The 22,696-nt window shown below is 36.4% G+C and overlaps 1 protein-coding gene and 1 long non-coding RNA gene across 3 annotated transcripts in view; one reads left to right on the top strand and one right to left on the bottom strand.

Annotated features, from left to right (window-relative positions):
• Positions 1-463: 463 nt before the first annotated feature.
• The window catches only part of LOC116174142 (ran-binding protein 10-like), a 33,262-nt gene continuing 11,029 nt past the window's right edge, over positions 464-22,696 (bottom strand). The window contains exon 2 of one of the 2 annotated variants that reach the window (XM_031491965.1): positions 464-803. In XM_031491965.1, coding sequence (XP_031347825.1) covers positions 724-803 — 80 coding nt within the window. In that variant the 3' untranslated portion in view covers positions 464-723. Of the gene's footprint in view, positions 804-4,353; positions 4,624-22,696 lie in introns of those variants that run through there. The other variant, XR_004146039.1, reaches the window with a different exon arrangement.
• LOC116174143 lies at positions 11,828-12,319 on the top strand. The gene is made up of 3 exons (XR_004146040.1): positions 11,828-11,882; positions 11,929-12,171; positions 12,229-12,319. It is a non-coding gene; the product is annotated as an uncharacterized LOC116174143 (long non-coding RNA).

The following is a 22,696-nucleotide window of genomic DNA, read 5'->3' as shown; positions in this document are numbered from 1 at the left end:
TAGATTCCGTTAATTAACTAAAATAATAATTCTCAATTTTTTTTTATTTTCACTTATGTCATGCTTAAAGTTTTTTTTTCGGTTATTATTCGCACTACATGTATATCTTACCTAATATTGTCCTAGTTTATGGAACTATTCTGTTTGGACAGTAAACTATTATTATTATTATTATTATTATTATTATTAAAATATAAGTTACGCTGAGGGGCTCATTGGTCAATGGTAGTGAGAATCTACAGAGTGTTGTATTTTCAGTGGTCATGTTCCATTTTCTACTTCTAAACCTTTTTTCGGTGCGTAAAACAAGCTTACTTTGAAGCGCATCGCTCTACTCGTAATTCGATATCGAGTACGATCATTAACTCGTACACTATTTCTGAGGGAAGACAGCATTATACACCAACTCTTGCTAACGCAATCAAAAATCGACCATTCATCGATCGGGTAACACCTCGGATAACACCAATCAATTGCATGGCGTTTAGTTACAATAACGATTCGAGTAATTATACCTTTAAGTACCTCTTAACATTAACGATTCACTTTACATTAAAACAGACGAAAAGAAAGTATCCCCTTGCTGGTTATTATATGCCCCGGTTAAATCTTGTTATTCCAATTCGTATCTAATCCCAAAGTGTCCATATGGCAGGTGAAATCGAGGATGGCTTAAATGGCTGCTTTACAAGATACTGATGAGTGAACAGGTACAGTTCGCGATTACGATGATAATTTGCACAGCAACACCCTTTTAGTTGGTATACCCTCGAACTGGGGCTGGTATTTTTCAGCGGGCGTACCTGAAAAACTCTCTTAGGGCCGGTTTTACAATTACACTTTTACGGAGAATAAGATATTCCTGGAATAACTGCCATAGCACCATGTATGCCATTGGTTGACACAATGGTAACCAACGCAACCGTCGACTTTATTCTAGGTATAGCTTATTCTCGGTATATACCTTCATTGTAGAATTGGCCCTTAAAGTACACCTACCTCTAATCCACGAGACGGTTCTCAGAAAATGAAGATTATCAGCGTAACGATGATGAATTAATTCATTTGCGTTGGCTTAATCGTCAGATTGTAGAAGTTTAAAAACAAGGCACCAAGATAACGCCGGTAATCAACATGGCAAGCTACTAACCAAGTGTGAAATGATCCAATTATATCCTCATAACGAGACAAGTGTAATTCGAGATATAGCTCAATCTTCGAAGTCACAAAAATACAGGTGAATCGTCAAAAGCTTCTAATTTAATATACAATCCTTAAAGGAATGCCCACAAATAATTACATTAAAGAAAAGTGAAAGGGAGTTGCCAATCCCTGCGCGTCAGATTTTACGTGGATGCACTGCATCGATAGGTGGAGCCCTCTATCAAACCGCTTTAGATGTTACAGGGGTTCTCCGACATCGAATAATATTGTGAACAATAATAACGAGTTCTTCGTAATGAATGAAGAAAATGATCATTTCCGTTACAACCGAAAGTGTCACCAACTTGAAAATATTTGAGATGAATTCCTCTATTATTGTACTGTCAAATTTTCGAAATATTCCGAGATTAAGTTTTCGAGATATACAGGGTGTATCATTAATATTGCGAAAAAATTCAGGGTGAGATTCCTTGCATAAAACTAAGAATAAAAGTTCATATAAACATGTTTCCAAAAATGCCTCGTTTCCGAGATACAGGGCGTTGAATATTATGCAATTGAAAATAAAACTTTTTTGTTTCCTCTGCATCAGCACTTGTCGGATCACTCTATCGAGAGTGCCATTGACTTTTTATATGAAAGTCGTTACTTTACAGCGATTTGACAGTTGTTAGGTTTCTTTTTCAAAATGAATTACGCAAATAGTGAAATGTGCGATATGCATTTTTGTTACATGTTTATATGAACTTTTATTCTTATTTTTATGCAAGGAATCTCACCCTGAATTTTTCGCAATATTAATGATACACCCTGTATGTAGATAGTCGACATTCGTCGTAGAACCCCCTGTTTATCATTTACAGTTATTATTTATGCAAATTATCATATTGCCCACACAGTTTACGAACCCCACATTATTCTCTCTTAATACTAAAAATTCTAAATAGTAAATCCTAATGTTCGCGTCCCAATGTCCGCGTCCTAATGTCTGCGGTCTACTTCCTTTGCGGTCTATTGTCTTGCGGCCCAATGGCGGCGTTCTATTTATCTGCGTCCTAATGTCTGGCGGCCTAATAGACCGGGAGATGATGACACTTTTTGTGGTGTGATTTGCTACAAGTATGGCGACCATTCAAAGGTTTAATTAAGTACTCCTCAAAACGAAAATGGTGCTAACTCTCTGGGAGTGAGGCCGTTATTGCGTGACGATTGTTTAAACATGTCGGAAAATTGAATGATTTTGGACAATTTGCTACACAAAATTCTTTGGATTTTCTGGTAGTCGGTGACAAAGCAAATGACGGAAACGAAATGCCATACTTTTCCGGTGGGCCTTATAGCTCGCCATACTCATTTGAAAGTGTCGATTGTTTGTATTTTTTTTGGGTGATTTGCTACAGGCTCATTTTTTATGAGCATCAAGTCCTCAATCAGTCATTCACGAAAATCAACCTGCCATACCGCAGCGACGGGCCCGCATAGCCGCCATACCGGCACAAAGATGTCATTTTTGTTAATAATTTTGGGCGATTTTCTACACCCTATAAATTTTTCCACCAGTTATTTTTATAGGCAGAAATAGAAAGTTCGATACGCCATACCTGTGGCATGGGCCAATTATGTATATTTTTTCAAAAATGTAAGAATTTTCCGAAAATTTGGGCGAATTGCTACAGTATGACACCAATGTTTCGTGACAGTTTGAGGTGTAATAAAAGTAAATATCAAGTTTCAAACATGAATCCCAGGCCAATCTTGTTTTATCACGAGATGTTATGTCGCTTAATATTCTCCGCCCCACTCGAACTTCTTAGTCAAGTTGAAGAGGTTCCGGTCGGGGTTGTTGTGTTCTGCATTGCATTCAATGGATCGCAGGTAGTAGATAGTAGCTGCCTTCAAGTTTATACTACCCGCCATAAGTATCTGAATACCCAGTGGCTTTGATCAATTTTGATAAAATTTTCAGGGCAGTTGTATTTATTCCGAATAAAGAAACGATGAAAATTTGAACATTATACAAATTAAAATAACACTAATAATAATAATAATAATAATAATAATAATAAACGTTTAAACAAATATAGCAAACGAGCTCCTGGGTATGGCTATAGCAGTTCAAGACCAAATTTTGCACCTCTAAGTGCATATAGGTATCAAATTTCATTTAGATGCTTTCATAATTAAGAAAGTTGGCACTGTGCATCTAAAATACCAATCAACATAATTTTATATATTTTATATATTATTATAGTCATGAATATTACGGATGGAAGTTAACGCACACAGATAATTATGAATTTAATTGGTTCGACGGCGACGACATGCCCACTACGCCACTACTGTCGGATATATCATTCTGGATCGCATTGACCAAGAGAATGAAAATCAAATCGATTTGAGTAGTGTCGAGGGCAATGGGAACGAAACAAAAGAGACCCATGACGATGTTGAGGAATCCGATACCGATGACGAGTAATTGTTAAACGCGAGTACGATATTATATCTTGTCGGGATAAGTTAATCAATTTAGAACAATTTTATTATTCTTTTGAATGGATTGTGTTACCAATTTTTAATAATAAAATCATTTTTCTGAAGCTCGCGAGAAAGTCGTTTTCAAGGTTTCTTGCTTGTCCCAGTTATAGCACAAAGATGTTTTAAGAAAACAGATTTTCGAGTATGGCACCATCTTTAGCCTTCATGACGAGTATGGCACATATACCATGGGTCAATGTGGAGCATGAACTTTCGGAAAATCCAAATGCCATACTGTAGCAAATCGCCCAAAATTATTAACAAAAATGACATCTTTGTGCCGGTATGGCGGCTATGCGGGCCCGTCGCTGCGGTATGGCAGGTTGATTTTCGTGAATGACTGATTGAGGACTTGATGCTCATAAAAAAATGAGCTTGTAGCAAATCACCCAAAAAAAATACAAACAATCGACACTTTCAAATGAGTATGGCGGGCTATAAGGCCCACCGGAAAAGTATGGCATTTCGTTTCCGTCATTTGTTTTGTCACCGACTACCAGAAAATCCAAAGAATTTTGTGTAGCAAATTGTCCAAAATCATTCAATTTTCCGACATGTTTAAACAATCGTCACGCAATAACGGCCCCACTCCCAGAGAGTTAGCACCATTTTCGTATTGAGGAGTACTTAATTAAACCTTTGAATGGTCGCCATACTTGTAGCAAATCACACCACAAAAAGTGTCACCATCTCCCGGTCTATAATGCCCGGTCATCGTTTTTCTCTCAACAAGCTTAATATCATTTTTTGAATTCACTTATTCCTACTGTAAGTACCCAAGAAGACTAATAACTATTCTATTTCCACTACTTTTAAGTTTTATGTATACGAAAAGTTGTAATTCTTTGTTAAATATCAGGTTCAACAAATTCTTACCGTAAAAATTTAAAATTTATTTACTCACTTGTCTATCTGGCGGCATACCTAGAACAAAATAATTCAAATTAATAAAATCAATACCACAAGGGCGACATGAAAACAACAGTACATAAATCTTTCAGTGGCGCTGGCGTACACTAATAGTAAGTTGTCCTCGATTATAAACATTTTGATCTACATCTTTGAATAATTCCAATCTTTAGTTTGGGTGCCGTAGGAGTGATATTCATCCCTCAAAGCTACTTCCGTCTAGTATCGACTTGCATAACAAACACGAGCCTTCATTTTATTGCCTTCAATAAAGCATAATTATACTAATTGTGTTCATTTGTACCGAAAGGGTGGCGCCTAAGCAATCCCATAGTGTACTATAAAATCCGGCAACACCCTAGCAGTGGTCGCAAAGAACTGAAAGTGTTGTTTTCTACATTGAAAATTATCAAGTTATTAGTATTTTCCTCAAAATGAAAAATCGCTATTGGCTGCACTTTGACGTCCGTCCGTCCGTCTGTCCGTCACACGTACTCCTTCTAAACCACTGAACCGATTTTGGCGATATAGGACTCATTTGAAAGGGCTTGGTCCAAGGATTCCGCGCATACCCATATTTTTTGGTTTTGCGCATGCGCAGTGTCAAAAATTTGATTTAACGCATGTGCGATGCTAACTTTTTTTATTTATGAAGATATTTAAATGAAACTTTATATGTAAACACTACGAATATAAGTAAAATTAATGACGTTTTCAAAATGTTGTTTTGCGCAAAAATTTGGTTTAACGCATGTGCGATGCCAACTTCCTTATTTACTGAAGCATTTTAAATGAAATTTAATACATAGGCACTTGGAATACAAGCAAATCTAAGGCGCGGTTCTCACTGGAGCGATACGATAAGCGATGCAACAGGCGATTCGATAAGCAACCCGATCCTGATTCGACACCGATCACTCATAATCGTGCAAACGTAATGGAAGCAACTTATCTGGTACACACTGGAGCGATCGCGATACTACACCGATAATTATCGGAGTCGCGTCGGGCGGGAGACATAGCTGCCGGGTCGCTTTGAGCGCATATCGTTCGACACGTCCGATTAATCATGCCGGGTCAGCAAGAAGACGTGCAATCCTCTATTTCCTTCGTGAAATTGGTGGAGCAGAAAGCGTGTTTATGGAACTATGCATTGAAAAGTTATAGCAGGACTGATTTGACAGGTGTTACGTGAAAACAAATAGCTGAAAAAGCTTAAAGCACCTTACGCGAATATGCTTTCCATCGATGGAGCCAATACAATTGGGCAGATTCCATAGTTCGCAGTAGCGCTCTGAGGAACTCATGACGACTGATCAAAACAACTGCTCTTTACTTATCCTAGAGGCTACATTATCGCTCCAGTGTGCACTGGAGTGTTACGAGGATAAAAGTTGCATCGGGCGATAAAAGATTGCTCATGTTGCATCGCTTATCGCATCGCTCCAGTGGGAACCGCGCCTAACACCAGTTTCAAAATTTGGTTTTGCGCATGCGCAATGGCAACTTTCTTATGTATGAAAGCAGTTTAACGAAATATCATATGTAGGCACCTTGAATGAAACTAAAACTAATACCCGTTTCAAAATTACTGTTAACGCATGGTGTATGTTTTATTATTGAAGGTATTCAATGGAATTTCTAATGTAGACAATGCGCAATGCTATTTACGAAAGCATTTATAAAAAGTTCCATATATACACTTCGAATAAAAGTAAAACTAATGCCCATTTCAAAATTTGTATACTCTCCACTATTTTTCATTAAACTGTAGACTTCGACGATAGGTGGCTGATTTGAAAGAGAATGGAGTAAGGATCTCGTGCCTACCGGTATTTTTTCCTGGGCATAGCATTAATATTATTAGGAGGAAAATACGCCCTCGTCATTTATGTTTGCATAATGACTTTTTAAACTTGTTTAAAATTATAATCCACTGAGCAGATTTTTGTTTTAGATATTATTTGCTGAATAAACTACAAATTTCAAATGATATAATTGCTTTAGTGATAAATTATGTGTTAAAAAATGGAAACGGTTGGTGGTGTCATCTACTCGTCACATCAATTTATTGTCGCTACGGCTTCAATGCTAAATCACTTTAAATATTAATTGCATACCAAATTGCAAGTTTGAAAGTAATTGCTACATTGACATCTCATTAATCAAATGAAAATGGATGGGAAGGGAGGCGGGGGGGATCTACTCATAAGAAATATTATTTTCATTTCATAAAAAGTGGCTAGTTGCAATAAGTTTATGTAGGACATTTAACTCGTTGACTTGGTGATACCCGCTTCCATTTAAAACCAAATTTACCACGAAACCAATAATTCGAAATGTATAGCACTATACTAGAAACTGTCACTAATAAGTTAGTGCACAATTCTACAACATCGTTTAAGTATAATTTATTTCGAACCAAATTACATATTTAAGGCTAGTATCCCCAATATAAGAATTCTGCCAAATGGACGGATTAAAAATGTCGTTCTCAAGTAATAAATTAGAAATGGGCAAGCACTGTTTTGCTATGATATTTAACAAAAGTTGATAATGGGGTTGCTGAGTAAACAACCATCTACTGAAAACACATAATAGATGGAATTTTTATTTAATAGGTCGTAAGGAGCGATGATTAACTTAAATAAATCCACAAACCCATAAATCATTTTAAATCAATACCGATGTTATTAAACGGAATAAACTCACTCGTAACATACATAGCAAACGAGCTCCTGGATCACTGAAAATTTAATCAGCTGAAACATATTATAATGCAAACAGAATTGGAAAATTCAAAACCGTTTGCCAGTTATCATGTACACAGACCCACGGACAGAATGGCATGAACTCGCCTAAGAGATCATTAATAATTCTATTAGAAATTAAAGTATTGTTAAACCAAAATAGATCAAGATAAATTTCTTTTAATTTTAGAAATGGCAAATTGGAAAAAAATGTTCAAATGACACAGTAACGTGAGGTTTTAATTAACGATCCTCGAGATCGTTTATAATTTTGTATTGCTGTCTGTCTGTCCGTCTTCCTGTCCGTCCGCCCGTCTGTCAGTCCGTGTGCACGATAACTTTGTGTAGAAACGTCCGATCGCTTTGCAAATTGATACACATGTTCTTCGGGATATATGAAAGGTCGCTATTGTTTTTTGGCTACGTAGACTAACGGGTCAAAAGTGACCGCCCAAAAACTGCCCAAACCTCCAAAAAGGGTTTCTCTTATAACCCTTGTTAGAAAGAACATATGAATGTTCGATTTTCTGTATTAGTAAATATTTCTTAAACTTCGGATGCATGCATGCAGATGCAAAAAAATAGTGCGCATGCGCATTACAATTTTTATATTTGCGCAATTCCAATTTTTTTATTTGTTACGATATTTAATGGAAATTTTGTATGTAGGCACCTCAAATAAAAGTAAAACTGATACAGATTAAAAAATTTGTTGTGCGCATGCGCATTCGGTTTTTTTGTTTGTTAGATATTTAGATGAAATTTTGTATGTAGGCAGGCACCTCGAATAAAAGTAAAACTAGTGCCGAATCAAAAAATGTGTTTTGCGCATGCAAACTAATGCCAATTCAAAAGTTCGTTTAACAAGCCATGCTGATCTGGTGGGACAGAATCAACCCCTTAAGGTGTATTGTAAAAATGATGTATGTATGTGTGAAGATCTCGAGGATCGTTCGGTATTCAAGTTGTATCGGATTTTTACTTCTGCTAACTTCATGGGCCCCATATAAAGCGAGATAAAAAGCAACCCTCGTCCTATCGCAAAGGAGTCTTTCTTATCAGTTATAAGGTCTTTATAAGATAAACTTCTCGACAAAAATTCAATTGTTGGAAGCGCGATATAAATATAAATATAGATAATCTTGGTTAATTATTGTACTTTTTTAAATTAATGTAAATAACTGTTTTGGTAAACGTGACAATACTAGAAAATGAACATAACACAGTAATTGGCGGTTTCTTACCGAGAAGTGAAATGGGAAAATGCCTCCAAAAAGTTTTTTTTAATTTGTTGGTTAAACCAATACTTTTCCGCTAACTTTTCCATTGCGGAAAAGTGCAAAACCCTATTTCTTTCGCTTTCACTAATTTAATTATCATTACCACCTGACAGCATCACGCAAATGAAACAAAAACGACACTGTGAAAGTACAGATTCACGTTCATCAATTGGATTGGATTAGTATTCGCTCATTTTAATTAGTGTACATAGCGGTTTTTCAAATAATCCTAAAATTGATTACTTCCTGTCGACATCATTTGCCTATTAATAAAGCCTTTTGCACCGACATCCATCTGTTTCAATGTTTAGATTTGTAAGCAATGAGGCATTTAATTTACAAAAAAAAAATAGATCAACAGCTGATGGAGAAATAAACTGTGGACCTACGACGGAAAACTTACGTTCAAAATTTACAAGCGGCATTGAACTAGATGACTACTACGCCATTAGATTCAAAATGTTCCATAGGAAAAGACAAACGCGCTTTTCAAAGGAATAGTTCAGTCATGGTAACAAAACATGTTCTATGTTAATTTTACACGTTACTCATAGGATTAATCCCTCACAGCAGGGCCAGGCGCAACTGAAAGAAACGAAGACAAAGGTGTGCTATTTTTGTAACTCACTTAAAAATAGGCAATGTGTATTTACAATTTACTTAGTGCAGTAACTTAACATCAATAAATGACAACTCTCCTAATCTAATTTGGATATACAGAAAAGTTTAGTTTTTTTTTTCAAAAATCTCATGCTTATATCTCTCCATATTACTGTCCGTACGCTACTAGGTTTCGTAACTCAAATACAGGGTGTTAATAAAAGTCGTTCCACTCGAAAACGGTAGTTATAACTCATTAAAACAAACAACTTTTTTTAGTTCCAATTTTTGATTTGGTGCCCCGGTTCGAAGTTATTGGCGTTCTTTTGTTTTTCGAAACATCGTCATACCTCCCTTATTTTAAGGACTACTGAAAAAAAATAACTCTAAAATATTTATATTTGCAATTACTTTTTCAAATAACAAAATGGCCATCGATCAAAAACAAGATTTTTATAACAATTCCATCTATTTTTGAAAGTAAAACATTTATAAATTCTCTACACTATTTTTTCAACTTTTTGATTTTCAAAATGGTCACCACGAACCCAAGTCTTCACCCCTCTACGTAGGGAGCTTAACCCCTAAAATTTTAAATGGAATCCTATGGCAAATGGCACATTATTTGAAAGCCAATTTAATCGTGATTACTAATCTGCTTTGCTTTTTAAATTCCATTGATTCTTTTCGGAGATATTCGCATTTGAAATGGTTTTTTTCCCCTGATTTAAGTCCTTTAGATTACTTCTTGTGGGGATATTTAAAGAATATAGTTTATGCTACTCCGCCCGGAACATTACAAGGGTTGCGAGCACGTATAACGTAAGGCAATTCGAGCATTTATTGAAATATATGTTGTGTGTTTAAAGTTGTTATTTTTTGCACAATTTAAACCTTTTTTAATACAAAGTGACTTAGATCGCATTTGTTTTGGTTTTTTTAGAAAACACCATTTCAAATGCAAATATCTCCGAAACGAATCAATAGAATTTTAAAAGCAAAGCAGATTAGTAATCACGATTAAATTGGCTTTCAAATAACGTGCCATTTGCCCTAGGATTCCATTTAAAATTGTAGGGGTTAAGCTCCCTACGTAGAGGGGTGAAGACTTGGGTTCGTGATTTGCATTCCAAAAGTTGTCCCCCTCGAATACAAAATTGACGTGTTCGAGGATTTTTCGAAATTTCTAAATTTAATACCCAAAAGCCCTCTGTATACTTCTCGTTGGGCCACTCTGTATTTACAATCCAAGGAATTAAAGTTTATGCCAAGAATACGAAAAATTCAAAACAAAAATGGAAAAGCAATGTTCTTTTTACAGTTTTTCACCTGGATCCATCCATTGACATTTACACCTTGTAATTAGAACGTAACCCCGCAAGATAAGCCTACGGAGTCGCGCTAGTATTTGTAAATAAGTGATTATCTATCAGCTGTCTCGTTTATCGTTTCAAAGCGACCTTGTTTACGCGCCGGGCTATCGTTAAACTCTTTCTACACATCTTAATTACATATTTCACATTAAAGAATGCTTCAGAGTTCCTTTAGAAATTTTTACAGATTTTTGAGCCAATCTTTACAGGATATACAGCGAGATATTTTCAAACGTCAAATGAAATCAGTTATACAGGGTGGGGCAGAGGAACTTGCTGATTTGTATTCGACGCCCTTGGGCGACGGTTGCTCCGACGAAAGTGGGAATAGGTATATTTGTCATTTGAGAGAATGGCATATAAAGTTTTTCCGCCGCGTAGTGTAGTCACCATCAGGGGGTGGACGAAGGCGGAACGCCCGTTCGCCGTCGAAGCATACTTTTCTAACGGTCGCTCAGTCATAGCCACGCAACGTGCATTCCGTACTCATTTTAATTTTTTTTTCTTCACATCACCAGTTTCCCTAAAATTGTTTACCCATGAAACAATGGATTGCCGGCCAGGAATACGTCCACGTGGCGCGATATTAAAATGAGTACGGAATGCACGTTGCGTGGCTATGACTGAGCGACCGTTAGAAAAGTATGCCTCGACGGCGAACGGGCGTTCCGCCTTCGTCCACCTCCTGATGGTGACTACACTACGCGGCGGAAAAACTGTATATGCCCTTCTCTCAAATATACCTATTCCCACTTTCGTCGGAGCAACCGTCGCCCAAGGGCGTCGAATACAAATCAGCAAGTTCCTCTGCCCCACCCTGTACTTAGATCTAAGCGTGTCGAACTTATTTTTTACACAATTTTTTTTAGCTTTCCATGGGAAACCTTACAAGAGAGAGAAAGAGATCAAAAATTTATTATTCCACATTACAAGGTGAGAATTTCTTAAATCGAGCAAATATAGACGTGAATTTGCGATCCGCGACCTAAAACATGTAGGTAACAAAGTAGGATAAAAATATCAAGAATTCAAGATTTCTACCGGGTGAATCATTAGAACTGATGACAGTTTGAATTTCGCGCGTACAATTCTAGTGTTTTTTACGGGATAGAATTGGCGATGATATATTTTTAGTTATTTTACTAATTCTTATTAGTCACCAGTGCCGTCGTTATTTCGTTAATTTGTTGTTGTTTTTAATTTACTTTTCCAATCTGTATTATCAAACAGTTCTTTACAAAACTACGCTGTAAATTCAAGAATTTGTTTAAGTAAGTAATTAAATAACGGTTAAATCAGACTAATGTGCATTTGTAGGTTACAAATCCCCTTTACACATTTTATTTCGAAAACTCATTTTCGAAGTGCTATACCTACGTAACGACGATGGAAGGTGATCATATTTGTTCCAGTCCTGTCGAGAGCAAATTATGGAAGAGTATCCTGATGTTAAAACATACCTACAGGTCGTCCATTACTAAGAAACGATGAAGTGGTCGAAGACAACGAATGGAAGCGAGTCCCAGAAAATCAAAATCCGTCAGTTTAGCGCCCAAGCTGGTAAGTGGTACACGTAGAATGAATATTATACCTACTAACTTTATTTTTGAATTACAGGAGTATGTTATGCCAACATGCCAACGAATTTTGCATAAAGATCTACGTATACATACACCCGTACCGGGTTTCTGTTCTACAGCAACTGCACCCTCTGGATTATGAGAATCGACGTCATTATTGTGATTAACGAATAACGAATAAACGACTTATTTGTATATTAAAAATAAATCATTACTCTTTGAGAGTGATTCCTACATACACCACTGGAATTATACAAGTGATAATCTACTATTACCAACCTTTAAAATTTTTTGTTTTGTGGGAAATTCAAACTGACATCAGTTCTAATGAATCACCCGGTATAATTTTACATTTAGCCTATCCAACATGTGAAAATTGACTGGGAATTAAAAAGCTCTTGAAGCAAAATATACTAAAGATATTATTAAAAACTTAATTCTTGAATATTATGTCTTAAGATCAAATGAAATTAATAATTAGTAACTGCGAAATAAATTGTGTATGGGGCTCATTTGAAAAGGGCTTGGTCCAAGGATCCCATGCGTACCCAATTTTGTGGTTTTGCGCATGCGCAGTGCCAAAAATTTCGTTTAACGCATGTGAGATGCTAACTTTTTTTTATTTATGAACATATTTAAATGAAACTATGACACTACGAATATAAGTAAAACTGACGTTTTATATTGTTTTGCACATGCGCAATGCCAACTTTCTTATTTACGGAAGCATTTAAATGAAATTTAGTATACCTACAGGCAATATAAAACTAATACCGGATACAAAATTTCTTTTTTGTACTCCGTGGACTAAATGAACGTGTTTTGTCATTTGTATAAGGGTCTAAAGTGTCACTCCCAGAAGGATTAAAATGCAATGAGGGACAAAAAGTGACAGTACACAACATCTTTTTGAATTTGGGAGGCAGTAATTTCCTCATAACGTTCAGTTCATATGAACCTGGCAGAACATGACATAATTTAAAAAAAAAAGAGCATTAAATTCAGAAATAGAACACTTAATTGGCACCTAATTATAGTTGGTTCACTTTTAATTTTCTTGGGTTTTTAAGGTAGTGCTCTGCTGAGTTCATATGAACCTGCCAGAACATGTAATAATTTAAAAAAAAAGGAGCATTTAATTCGAGAATAGGGCACCTAATTAGAGTTAGTTCACTTTTCATTTTCTTGGTTTTTAAAAAAAAGGAGCACCTAATTATGCAATATGTTTGATTGTGTTCTGCTGACCTTGCTCTGCTAGGTTCATGGGCAACACAAACTGAGCAACTGAAGAGAGTCTGAACTGACCCAGTTCATAGTCACTTGAACTATGGGGAAATCTACCGTCAGTTTCAAAATTTGGTTTTACGCATGCTATAACCATACTCGTTAGCAATATTGGTTTACACATAGCGACTGACCCAATGAATAAGAGTTATTTGTGTTTTGCATAGTGTGGCGTTATACTGTTATCATTTCCAATATCGCCGATAGTTGCATAAATTGCGTAATCTGTGAATTATTGCATTAGCCGGATTTACCATGGAGCCATGTGGGCCCGGGCCCATAGCGGTAAATTTTTATGGACGGCAAAAAAACAAATTTGGGAACTAATTCTACAGTACTATCGGGGAAAAATAACATAAAATTGAAGTTTCGAATGTTACGCACACTCTTACCAACTTAAAAGCAATCATGAAATATTGAGTAACATAACCTCACATTTGTGAACTTTGTATTAAGATTGTGGAAAATGTAGGGCAATGATCATGATTTTTCCGAAATGAAACGTTGTACTGAAAATCTTCAAATATAAGAAAAAAATAACTAAATCCACAACTTTCGGTTTTTCTGGCATACCTTCGAAAATAATCGGAATTTTCAGGTTATCTTTTTCACGTGATAATGACTTTTTAATTGCCCAACTATTCTCTAATTTAACCTCGAATGTAACCATCGTCGTATCCTCCATGGTTTCCATGATCCCCATGATAGATGTCCTTATCTTGGACACAGTGCATACCACATATAACAAGCCTGTTGAAAATGGGTCAAATCCAATAACACCGCTCTGCCGCATATACGCGGTTGATTCATTTGAATGTTTCTAGTAATACTGTCAAGAGAGTGTTCGTACAATTAAATGTTGTTTCTTTTATATTTTACCTGTAGAATCAAATGCTGTAATCAGTTTTTGATAAATTTCGAAAATTTATAAAGTTATCAACATTTGCTATTCAAATCGTTTTTGAAGTTTTTTCATATTTTAAGCTTCTTCTTCAATAGGGAGTATAATTTTTTGTCATCAAAAAGTATAGATTAAAAAAAGAAACCTCTACGATAAATCTCTGAAGGTCAATTTTCATTTGAAAAATGTTTTTTATCGGAAAACCTCTTAATTTTTTGCATTGAAACTTATTTGAAACATAAAAAAGTCGTTAAAATAAAATCATTTCTGCCGAAATTAACAACAAAAAACTGCTTTCAGTAATTTTTTCGATTATTTTGAGGTTATGGGAGAAAGTGATCGGAAAAAAACGTTGTAGATCTACAACTTTTCCGTTGAACACTTTTGTAACTGACCTCAACTTTTGCCGGAAATTGCCCTGATACGATTTTCATCACTTTTCGCCCAAACACTTAATTCCACGTGACACAAAGCAAGTAACTATAAATCAATCTATTTTAACGATCGTTAAAAATTCATTATGAATTAACTGTAGATACTAAACGTAATTAAATTTACGCCGGAAGGCCGTGCGAGTAGATTCCGATCCGGTCCGCCCTGTAGGATGTAGTGTTGATGAAGCTTTCACCCTCAGAGGGACGACGAGTGTAGGTAATTCACGCAGCTTTTAGCAGTATGTTTAATAAAGTTTTCCGCGGCCCTCGCGTTTTTAATTTGTTTATTCAGTTATTGTATTGTATTGCGAATAGAGACGTTTTCCTTTCCCAAGCCATAGCCCTACCTTTAATTTTTAACCATTGAAAATTTGAAAACACGAATCTAATGATGATAAAACTCAGGATAAAATGAAAGAGATCGCTCATATCATCTACAATAATTATTGTGTCATCATGTTTAACGTTGATGGCAGTTCAAAAGTTATTTCCTTTGTATAAATGACGTAACAATTATTACACTTTTACGACTACGAGATAGTGACCTTAAACAGGGTTAGCATAGTAAGTGCGTTATGAAACTCATATTGGACAAGCTTTGGCGAGGTGGAAATAAAAAATGGGCATTCGCATCCCGTAACGGAGGCAAAAATAATGACGACACGGCCGGAGAACATAAAAGAAACCTGGAAGCATAATCTGACCTGCTTTTAAGTAAAAAATGAAGCGGAATTGTTCTCCCATTCGTCGTTTTGTGGGTCAAGGACTAGCAATTAATTATAATTACGTTAGAATTTGCGTAGCAATTTCTCTTTCGATTCGCTTTTTCCAACATTGATCATTGACAAAAGCCTAGTTGCGGTGAATCTAATTTTAGGCGTCAATTAGGAAACGCTTGATATATTTTTGAGCTAACCCTCAAAGAATCTAAATATAAATTAAATTGTACAGTCGAAGAAAAAGATATGGTGACGCTACCTTGCCAATCACGAATTTCGGGTAAAAAAATTAAATTGCTAGATATATGGGACCACACTCGGTGGCTACGGAAACCACCAAATAATTTCTGTGCGGATCATCCTTGAATGTTAACCGTTTACGCCATGGGCGTAGCCAGGTTTTAGATTCGGAGGGGGTTCAAGTAAATAATAAACTATAGAAGGTTACCGAATGCGACCGGCGGTGGGCGGTAGAGCAGAAAATTGAAAATGTATTGCGCTCCTCTTTTCTTATTAATGTATGAATATAACATTACTGTAACTAATGTTTTGAACATTTCGGGGGGGGGGGGGGGGGGAACCCCAAAAACCCCCCCTTACGCCCATGGTTTACGCAATGTCGCCATTAATTTTCGTCTTGGTTGTACTACACGCAATAAAACGAAAGAAAGAAACGATAACTGTACCAATTTCATTTCATTAAGGAAGTAACCGTTAGCAACGAGTAATAAAGAACGAATTTTAACTTTCGGTCCTTTCAATTCCGTCAGTTCCTTCCGCATAAATGCTCATCTCGTACATTCCAAACTTATTTATTCTGCATATTTCAAACGCTCTTCATAGTAGGTACCCCCTAATATAATCTCTTTTGAGAGTTGTAATATCGCACAGAGTGTGGGCCGAAATGAGAGAGTTACGACGGAAATAAGTGTATGCCGCCGGAACACAACTCAGTATTATATTATAAAATAAATAATGTTCCCTGTATTTTGATGAACAACAAAATTGTGATCCTTTTTAGATGATCTAAACCCAAAATTTCCAAGTGGTCCTACAAGACTATGCAATAAATAAATTCTCTCGAGAGAACTTTAAAAATGGGAGATAGTGGTTTCAGGCAATACCATTATACAAGATGATAGATAATCAGGAAAAGTGACCATTGTTTGTCCGTCCGTCCACTTCTTGGACAACTTTCTACTGGAGAGTGCTATTATTTGAAATATTGGTGAACTTCTAGTTGCAGCAAAAAAAAAACGATTTTGCAAAACACATTTTGTACTTTTGACCTATTCCACACTCCTGCACGTCAGTACATCTCATAAAAAAAGCTAAAAACTAAGACCTATGTCGCAATTTCGTTAAACTCCATAAATTTCATATAATTGAAATTGAGGTTGCGGTAGCTTTCGAGCCAAATATGGGCATTAATTTTGATTTCAACCCTAATTTTGCCAGGACCATGGCCAAATGTCATGTATGGAAACCAAATAAATTTGATTTCGTTTTCGGTCATTATTCATCATCCATGGCTGCTCGCGCATGTCCTTGGCGTTTTCCCTCGGCAGCTCTTCTATTCATCACCATTCATCATTGTCATGTCACTTTTCATCTTGCTCATTTCGGAGGGCGTCCGCATTTCTTCAACAAACAATCCTTTCTTAATACATGCCTAATCCAACCAGTTTTTCTTTCTGCTATGGTGTTCAGCAACTTTCTTTTCTTCTCTATTCTCGACCATGCACCTTCCTTCATAACTCTATCTGACCATTAAATTTTCAAAACTCTTCTCCTTTAACATATTTCCTGACTTTTCATTCTTTTCTCCTCCCTCTCACCTGATGCCTGCGTTTTACAACCACTGTAGAAAAACACTGCACACAAAACAGTCTTTTCTTCAATTCCAACTCCATTTTACCAGCAAGTACATTTTTCTGCCTAAATGCCTATTTGGCCATCCCTATTCTTGCTTTTCTTCATGTCATGTGTAAATGGTATAGTTTCGCTAGAGCCGTCGGAGGGCGTCGTTAAAGGCCAGCCAAGCTAGTATGATTTTCTTGCTGACCGTTAATCTCAATGGTTGCTTTTTGCGTCTACAACTTCAGTAGTGTGCATCATGTCGAGGCAAAAGCAACTCGTAGCGTATTTGTCCCTGGAAGAGGAGGAAGACGAGGGAATTATTTGTTATTTAAAAGGAATAAAACGAGGAATGAAACGATTCAGGTCTCAAGATCTGTTCAGAAATTCAGGATTTTCACCATTTCCTTGTGTGATCTGACTGTATTCATCCATTTCGCTGCCATTATTTCACCGCTCGAATAACACGAATCAAAACACCACCAATAACTTGCACTGTAACCACAGCCTCAGTATTGGCGACGCGTTCTGGCTGGTTCGTGCAGAAGGCGCGCGCCCTCAGTAGCGCCATGCGGAATTTGAAATGCGCCAAGGAAACCACGTTCATAGTAAATAACGAGATGGAGAGGTCCGCCGTTGACAGCGAACGTCAACGGCGGCCACCGATGGCTTGCTTCATCGCTCCTTACCGGGTAGTTAAAATATTTAAAGGGATTACCGCCGGGATTACTTAAAATTATTTATTTATTTATTGTCTCTCTTGTTCTAGGCCCTCAACAGGTTTACGCCCAATTACAGAATGACCCGCATAATGCTTTTTAGAGGTGCCCCTACAGAAGGTCTTAAGTTGTTCTATACTTAAAGTGAGCATAATTTTTCAACAAGAAAAAAGTACATTTATAATTTATAAGGGAATGCACTGCTAATACTCCAGGAAATTTTTTTGGTCACAATTTTACGAATCTAATCAAACAGTAAGAAACCAAAGTTTTTTTTTATCAAACATGGTACACAAATTATGTGTCTTTATATGTATATATAAATTTTAAAAGTTAATTTTCCTCCGACGTTCCTGCCTGAACATTTTGATCATCATTTTGGTACCAGTCGTACTGTTTGGAACCATTAATTTCCTTCAGAAGTTGTGGTTTACTATTTAAGAACTGAAACATTTCATGGGTAGGTACAATGGATCGAAATCCAACTAAGCAATACGCTAAAAGCATTTATGACCAAAGACATGCAAGAAGTCATAATTATATTTCGTTTGGACAAAAACTATGACTTAATTTTGTGTAATTAAGAAAAAAAGTACATTTAGGTGTACTTGATAAATCGTAATGGACAATACGACAGCGTTTCAAAAGAAAGTACTGTCCTACTAAAAAAAAGTACATATGGTCACCATATCTATACTACTCCGAATTACCTATATCGAATTATGGGTTGGTTACTGTAACAGGGACAATGACACCATTTTTGTAATGCCATATTTTATTTCAAAGGTTATGTAAATTCAATGACCTCATATTTTATTTTCATTTTTTGTGTTGTCATATTTTATTCGCAAGGTTATCCAGGATCAATTAGCTCAATTTCTTTGCGGTGTCATATTCTACTTGCAAGGTCATTAGACGTCAACGACTTCTTTTTCTGTAGTGTCATATTTCATTTTCAAGGTCGTCTATGCTCATCATCAATGTTCCCATTTTGTGGTGTCCTAGTTCGTTTTAAATGTCATCACTCATCAGACGCCAATATCTCCATTTTTGCGGTGCCATTTCATTTTCAAGGTTATCAAAGTTCAATGATCTCCATTTATATATCGTGTCATTTCATTTTCAAGGTCATCTATGGTCTAATTCAAGGTAAGTTAAAAGGACACCTGCCACGTGCCGCCTCCTGGAAATGACCTTGAAAAGTAGGCTAAGGAAAAGTTGAAAGGTCGATCGGCACTTGGCGATAACCTTGAAAAGTGATTCGAGGTGAAACTGACAGGTCGGTGCGGTCGTTCACTTCTAAACATTTCCCTCTCTGGACTGCCATGTGATGACCTTGGAAAAGAGTCAAAGCATAGTTCGATAGGGAGTTGACCCAAAACCTCTCCCTACATTCAGATGGAAAGTAAATCAAGACTTTGTATTTCATTTTCAAGGTTAACAAGGATCAATGATTGTTGTTTGGTATCATATTCATCAATGCTCAAAGATCACTATCTCCTGGCGGTGACCTTGTGAATTAAATCAATGTGAAGTTTAATAAAACTAGGATTATCGCCCCCTTCGTTGACCTTGAAAATTAAATGACACCGTAAAAATTACATTAGACTTTGATAACCTTGAAAATGAAATATGATACCTCACAAGAAGGAGTCATTGATCGCTAATGACATTGCAAAGAAATGCATCATTGATCTTGGAGAACTTTACTGCAAAAAGTGGGGTTGTTGAACTTTGGCAACCTTGAAAGTGAAATATAACAAGTCAAAAAACGGGACCATTGGCATCCGATGACCTTGAAAACAAATATCATTGAGGTCATTGAACTTTGATGATCTTGAAAATGTAAATAAATGACATTACAAAAATGGGGTAATTGTTCCTGCCTTCTTATTTGTGTAAGAATTGGTCAAATACAATTTTACATAAAAATACCATCACTAGAAAGCAGAGTTCCCTCTAAGGCAGAATACCAGTGGCGAAGCTGTGGCCGTACCCGTTCGGGTCGGATAACACCCAGTTAGCCGCCCCCCACAACCCCCCCAATCCACAAACTCCACCACATTGTTTGGCATATGTCGCGGCCCAGCGCGATGGCAACAAAGTAGTGGTGAAACGTCCCTGATAGTGCCTACCAGGGACGCATCCTCACGACAGTTGACTAAATCCTGGGAGAGGCGGCGACGCCAGGCATATGTCAAAGTTTCAAGTTTCAAATACCTAATATACGTATTTTAAAGGTAAATATTTGCCTGAAACTCATCACCGATCTCGCGCCCCCCTTAACAACGCCTTGCGCCCACCTAAGGCCACCCCACCCTGATCTAAAACCGATAAGTAATAAATAATCTGACTAATTCAATATTCCTAGTTCAGTTTTATTAAAATTTAACACATAAATTAGAAACTTGGTTGGTTAAGTGAAAACTACCCTTAAAATACCTAATTCACGACCAATGCAGTAACTACATTTTTTACAATACCTCTAATTTGGCTTAGCTTGAAGTCCCGTCGATCACCACACAATTAATCTCGATTCCCAACTCCCCTAGGCCCCGGGCCAAAGGCTCGTTTTCGTGGTATATGAATTTGACAAAAATTAACAATGCTCCGAAATATGTAAATAGAGTTGCCCGACATTGTGCTCATATAGATTTCCTTACTAGATTTATCTGGTTTCCGCCTTCCTTATGTCAAGGTGGGTCTTTGTTGGTAACAGATTAATAACTTCAGACATCAAAGTTCATTAGCATCGGAGCGGCTTGGACGTAATGCGCCCGTAGTTTTATTTAGGGACAAACTTAAGAGTTTCAATTTTTTAAGATGGCATTTAAATTGAAAAATTGGAAACAATAATTGCCTTTTGGGTTAAAATGTTTGGTTGAAATAACATTCATCCCAATATATAATGTTAGGACATATGCATAAAACAAAAATTAAGCTAATTCCTGCAATTTTGCAGTTATTTAGGAAATAAGATCTTAACCCAGTACAAATAATACCATGCGATCAAAAATGAGTTGCTGTCGAGTCGCGTTTGGAATTTTTGTTTACATGACAAATCGTATTTATCTTGAACTTCCAAAGGCGGCTCGACAGCAACTCATTTTTGTTCGCTCGTTACTAGCAAATTTGAAAAAGTGCGAGATTTTCATTTCCATTGAAACAAAAGAAACATTAGATTAGTCATTAATATATCAATGTATAGAATAAATTCACCTTCTTAGTAGACTAGATGTACCCGCTCCTACGCGCCTGTGTGACACCCTACGTTAACGTTCCGCATTTGTCTGGCGAAATGTAGAAATGCTAAATATATAAATTTTAAAAAACAAGTTGTAAATCAGCATATGCATGATTAAAGCGCATTTTTGGTAATGCAGGTCGGTATTTTATTAGCGAAGTTTAAAATTATCGATCTCACGAGTAATTTTGGCTGCGTTAAATAATTAATTTTATTTAATTTCAATTGACGGTACGTCTTCATTTTGTAAAACAAATCACAAAGTAAATAATAAGTTTTTATACTAGTAGCGCTATCTAACGGTAAAATTATAGGACCTCCGAAACCCATATCGAAATTATTTTCTTCAATTATCGATCTCACAAGTAATCTAACTCAAAATAGACTAGTGCCTGCACATCTACACTATAGCGGAAAGCTTTTAGTGAAAATTTGAAGTCTCTAGCTATTGTAGTTGTGGAGATCTAACGCGGACAGCCGGCCTGCCAGCAATAACGAATATAATAGCGTATTTTTTTCAAAAATGCGCTAAAAAAAAATTGCATCGACCGGGAATGGAAATTACAGCGGAGTAGGTACTGAAGGGCCGAATTGAGACATTTCTTTTTTTCTCTCGAAAAATTCCCCTAACAACCAATAATATCAATCGTCGAGATAGCTGAGCGCGAACACGTTCGTCTTATATTATACGCCAATTAATGAAATTGATCTAAGCCGGTCACGTTATCTTAATAAAATAGCGAGATACGATTATAAAGCAGTTGAAACGTGTATTGTTATTGTTGTGTGGTTATATTCACGCTATTCGATTGTCCAATTATCTACATTTGCATTGAATTCAATAATTATTATGTGAATGAAATGATCCTTTACATCTATGTTCTTGGCTTGCGTATTTATTACATCCCGAAACTTCTACGATACAACTCAATGATATACCTACCATCCCATTAATTAAGATTCGTGGTTTGTTAGAAACTTTGTGACCATTCTAGTGTAAAGCAGCACGAACACCAAGTTGTTTATATTGTTAAAACTTGAGATTTACTTACCTCCACTTAGTTTTAATTTTCTCGAAAACGAATCGATTTTAACAAATCAAACGTCAAAATAAAGGACTTGGAAAGACCTTTCAAACAAGCTATTACTCGATACCACTTGCCATTTAAAACTTTTAAGAGAATGACCCTGAGGGACAGAGGGTGAAACGGGATGAAGTAGTTTTTGGTTAAAAAATTGTCTCCCTTGACAATTCTTTTGACGTGTCTCCTTTAATCAGTGGTTTTCGATAAATCGATGGTGGAAAGTTTTCAAATGAACACCCTGTATATGTCCTTCGCTGTTAGT

This window comes from Photinus pyralis, unplaced genomic scaffold (assembly GCF_008802855.1).
Source record: "Photinus pyralis isolate 1611_PpyrPB1 unplaced genomic scaffold, Ppyr1.3 Ppyr1.4_LG6, whole genome shotgun sequence".
In the NCBI taxonomy this organism is placed as follows: domain Eukaryota; kingdom Metazoa; phylum Arthropoda; class Insecta; order Coleoptera; family Lampyridae; genus Photinus; species Photinus pyralis.
Note: the sequence above shows the minus strand (reverse complement) of the source record. Positions and strands in the feature narration are given on the sequence as shown.